Source organism: Notamacropus eugenii, chromosome 5 (assembly GCF_028372415.1).
Source record: "Notamacropus eugenii isolate mMacEug1 chromosome 5, mMacEug1.pri_v2, whole genome shotgun sequence".
Taxonomy (NCBI): domain Eukaryota; kingdom Metazoa; phylum Chordata; class Mammalia; order Diprotodontia; family Macropodidae; genus Notamacropus; species Notamacropus eugenii.
Window position 1 is genome coordinate 93,117,557 of NC_092876.1, and position 2,541 is coordinate 93,120,097.

General features: G+C 36.2%; 1 protein-coding gene across 1 annotated transcript; it reads left to right on the top strand.

Annotated features, from left to right (window-relative positions):
* The first annotated feature begins 713 nt into the window (after positions 1-713).
* Positions 714-1,655, top strand: LOC140508788 (olfactory receptor 51A7-like). The gene has a single exon (XM_072616661.1). It carries the CDS (start codon positions 714-716, stop codon positions 1,653-1,655), a length of 942 nt encoding a protein of 313 aa, XP_072472762.1.
* Positions 1,656-2,541: the final 886 nt, after the last annotated feature.

Consider the following 2,541-nt stretch of genomic DNA (forward strand, 5'->3'; position numbering starts at 1 on the left):
TATCTATCTATCTATCTATCTATCTATCTATCTATCTATAATTAAAGACCAAAAAAGACAGTGTAATACAATGAAGAAGAACTGAAGTAGCAGTCCTGGGATCTAGCTGCATTTCTTTCACTAACCAACTTGATGGATTGTCTTTGGCAAATTACTCTCTCTGTTTTTATTTTCCTCTTATGTAACAGGAAAATCAACTAAATTACTTTTATGAACACTTCCATCTACAGAACTCTATGATATGTCTTCACATACACAAATACACATACACACACACACACAAAACACATTCAAACACTACATATACTTATTCATACATGCATAATTTGAACTTGGTATTCTCTGAAATTCTTTCCAATTATATCATTTTTTGGGAATATCTTTATGGGACTCAGGCATGCCTTTATCTTTATCCAAGATCCCTATTATCATAATTGTCAGTGTCTGGCATATTGTACTTACTATTTAAATGCTTACTCTGCTCCCGCTTAGTCACAGATTAGACAAACTCTGCCAAACATTCTCAGTAGTGAACATTGGGGGATATATAAGATAAGAGATATTAGATGGGGAATAGAATTGTAGATTATTAAACCTAGAAAGCAGCTCAGATGGTACCTTATTTAATCCATCAATCTGTTTTCTTCTGTTTTTTTGTGCCTTTCAAGGAATGCCATCTGTCATATAAATCTTACTTCTCACCTCTAGCATTCATGTGTTCTCTCAGCACCACTGAGGTTGAGATTCCTACCTTTTTCCTCATTGGGATCCCAGGAATGGAGCATGTGTACATCTGGATATCCATTCCCATCTGCCTCATATATATCATTGCCACAGTGGGCAATGCCACTATTCTCTTCCTCACCAAGACAGAGCCTTCTCTCCATGAACCCATGTATTATTTTCTCTCTATGTTGGCTGTCTCAGATCTTTGCCTATCTTTCTCTTCCTTGCCAACCATGCTAAGAATCTTCTTGTTCAATGCTCCAGGAATCTCCATAGATGCTTGTATTGCTCAGGAATTTTTCATCCATACCTTTACTGCCATGGAGTCCTCTGCACTTGTCATCATGTCCTTTGATCGTTTTATAGCCATCTGCAGCCCTTTAAGATATAGCTCCATTCTCACCAACATCAGAGTCATGCAAATTGGGTTGGGCTTTTCTATTGCCTCTTTTGCATGTATAATTCCATTCCCTATCACTCTAAAGAGACTAAGATTCTGTAAGGGAAACCTCCTCTCCCATTCTTATTGTCTCCACCAAGATGTAATGAGATTGGCCTGTTCTGATAACAGATTCAATGTCATCTATGGCTTCTTTGTTGCTCTGTTAGGCATGATAAACTTAGCATTGATTTTGTTGTCCTACATAATGATCTTAAAGACTGTTTTAGGAATTGCTTCCCATCAAGAGCAATTAAAGGCCTTCAACACTTGTGTTTCCCATATCTGTGCTGTGCTAATTTTCTATGTTCCCGTTGTCACCTTAGCTATTGTTCATCGTTTTGCTAAACATGGGTCACCATTAATTAGGATCCTGATTGCTGATGTCTATCTTTTGGTTCTCCCACTGATGAACCCTATTGTGTATACTGTGAAGACTCATCAAATCCAGGAGAAGGTCCTTGGGAAACTGTGTTTGAAGACCCGATGAGCGATGAGTAGTTTTGTTATTTTTTTTTTTTTTCAGAATCTCTTATTTTTACTCATTTACAATGTAAAGATTATGGTCTAACAGACTTATCCCTCCTCTTACCCCTTACCCCAGAATCACCAAGCCCTATACTCAATATCAACCTGAAATAGAGAGGATGTGCTCATGGAAAATGGATATTCCCAATAATGTTATTTTACTTGCTGATAGTGCATAAAAAGTACTCTCCTTAATGATTTTTAAAATTTTTTTCCTTCAATTACTCTGCATGCCTTTTACTAATTTCCTCCCTAAACTTTTAGCTGTCTATATATTTTTTCCCTTTATGTATCTGTGACTCTTTCTCCTAGTTTTCTTTATTATATCAACTTCAAAAACTTGTAGATTGATATGTCCTAATGGTTTACTGATCTGAATTCTCACTTACCTCCATGTTCTGATCTTCATGTGTTTTGCTCATCAGACTCTCAGAATAACTGCTTGACTCTGCTCTGAATATTGACTGTGCACATTCCTTTGGTTTTTCAGCTACACAGTCACTGATTTATTGAATCACTGAGTTATATTGTCTGAGATTGGAGAAGACTTCATTATGTATTTGAAGCATAACTAATGCAACTATTCTGTAAAGCTGTAATCAAACATCCAATTAATTGAAGACCCACAGTAATTAGAATTTGTTGACAGTGGAGGTACTCCATTCTATGTTAGATAGACTGAATTGTTAGGAATTTTTCTTTATATCAGGTTAAAGTCTCTCTCTTTCTGGAACCCATTGTTCCTAATTTTGCCCCCTGAGACCATCAGTACAATTTCACCTCCACCCTCCCCAAATAGTAATTTGAATTGGAAAATTTTTCCTATTTATTAATGGACCTATTAAATC

What these genes read in the sequence shown, in the direction of transcription:
- LOC140508788 (XM_072616661.1), top strand. Translation starts at nt 714, where the DNA reads ATGTGTTCTCTCAGCACCACTGAGGTTGAGATTCCTACCTTTTTCCTC.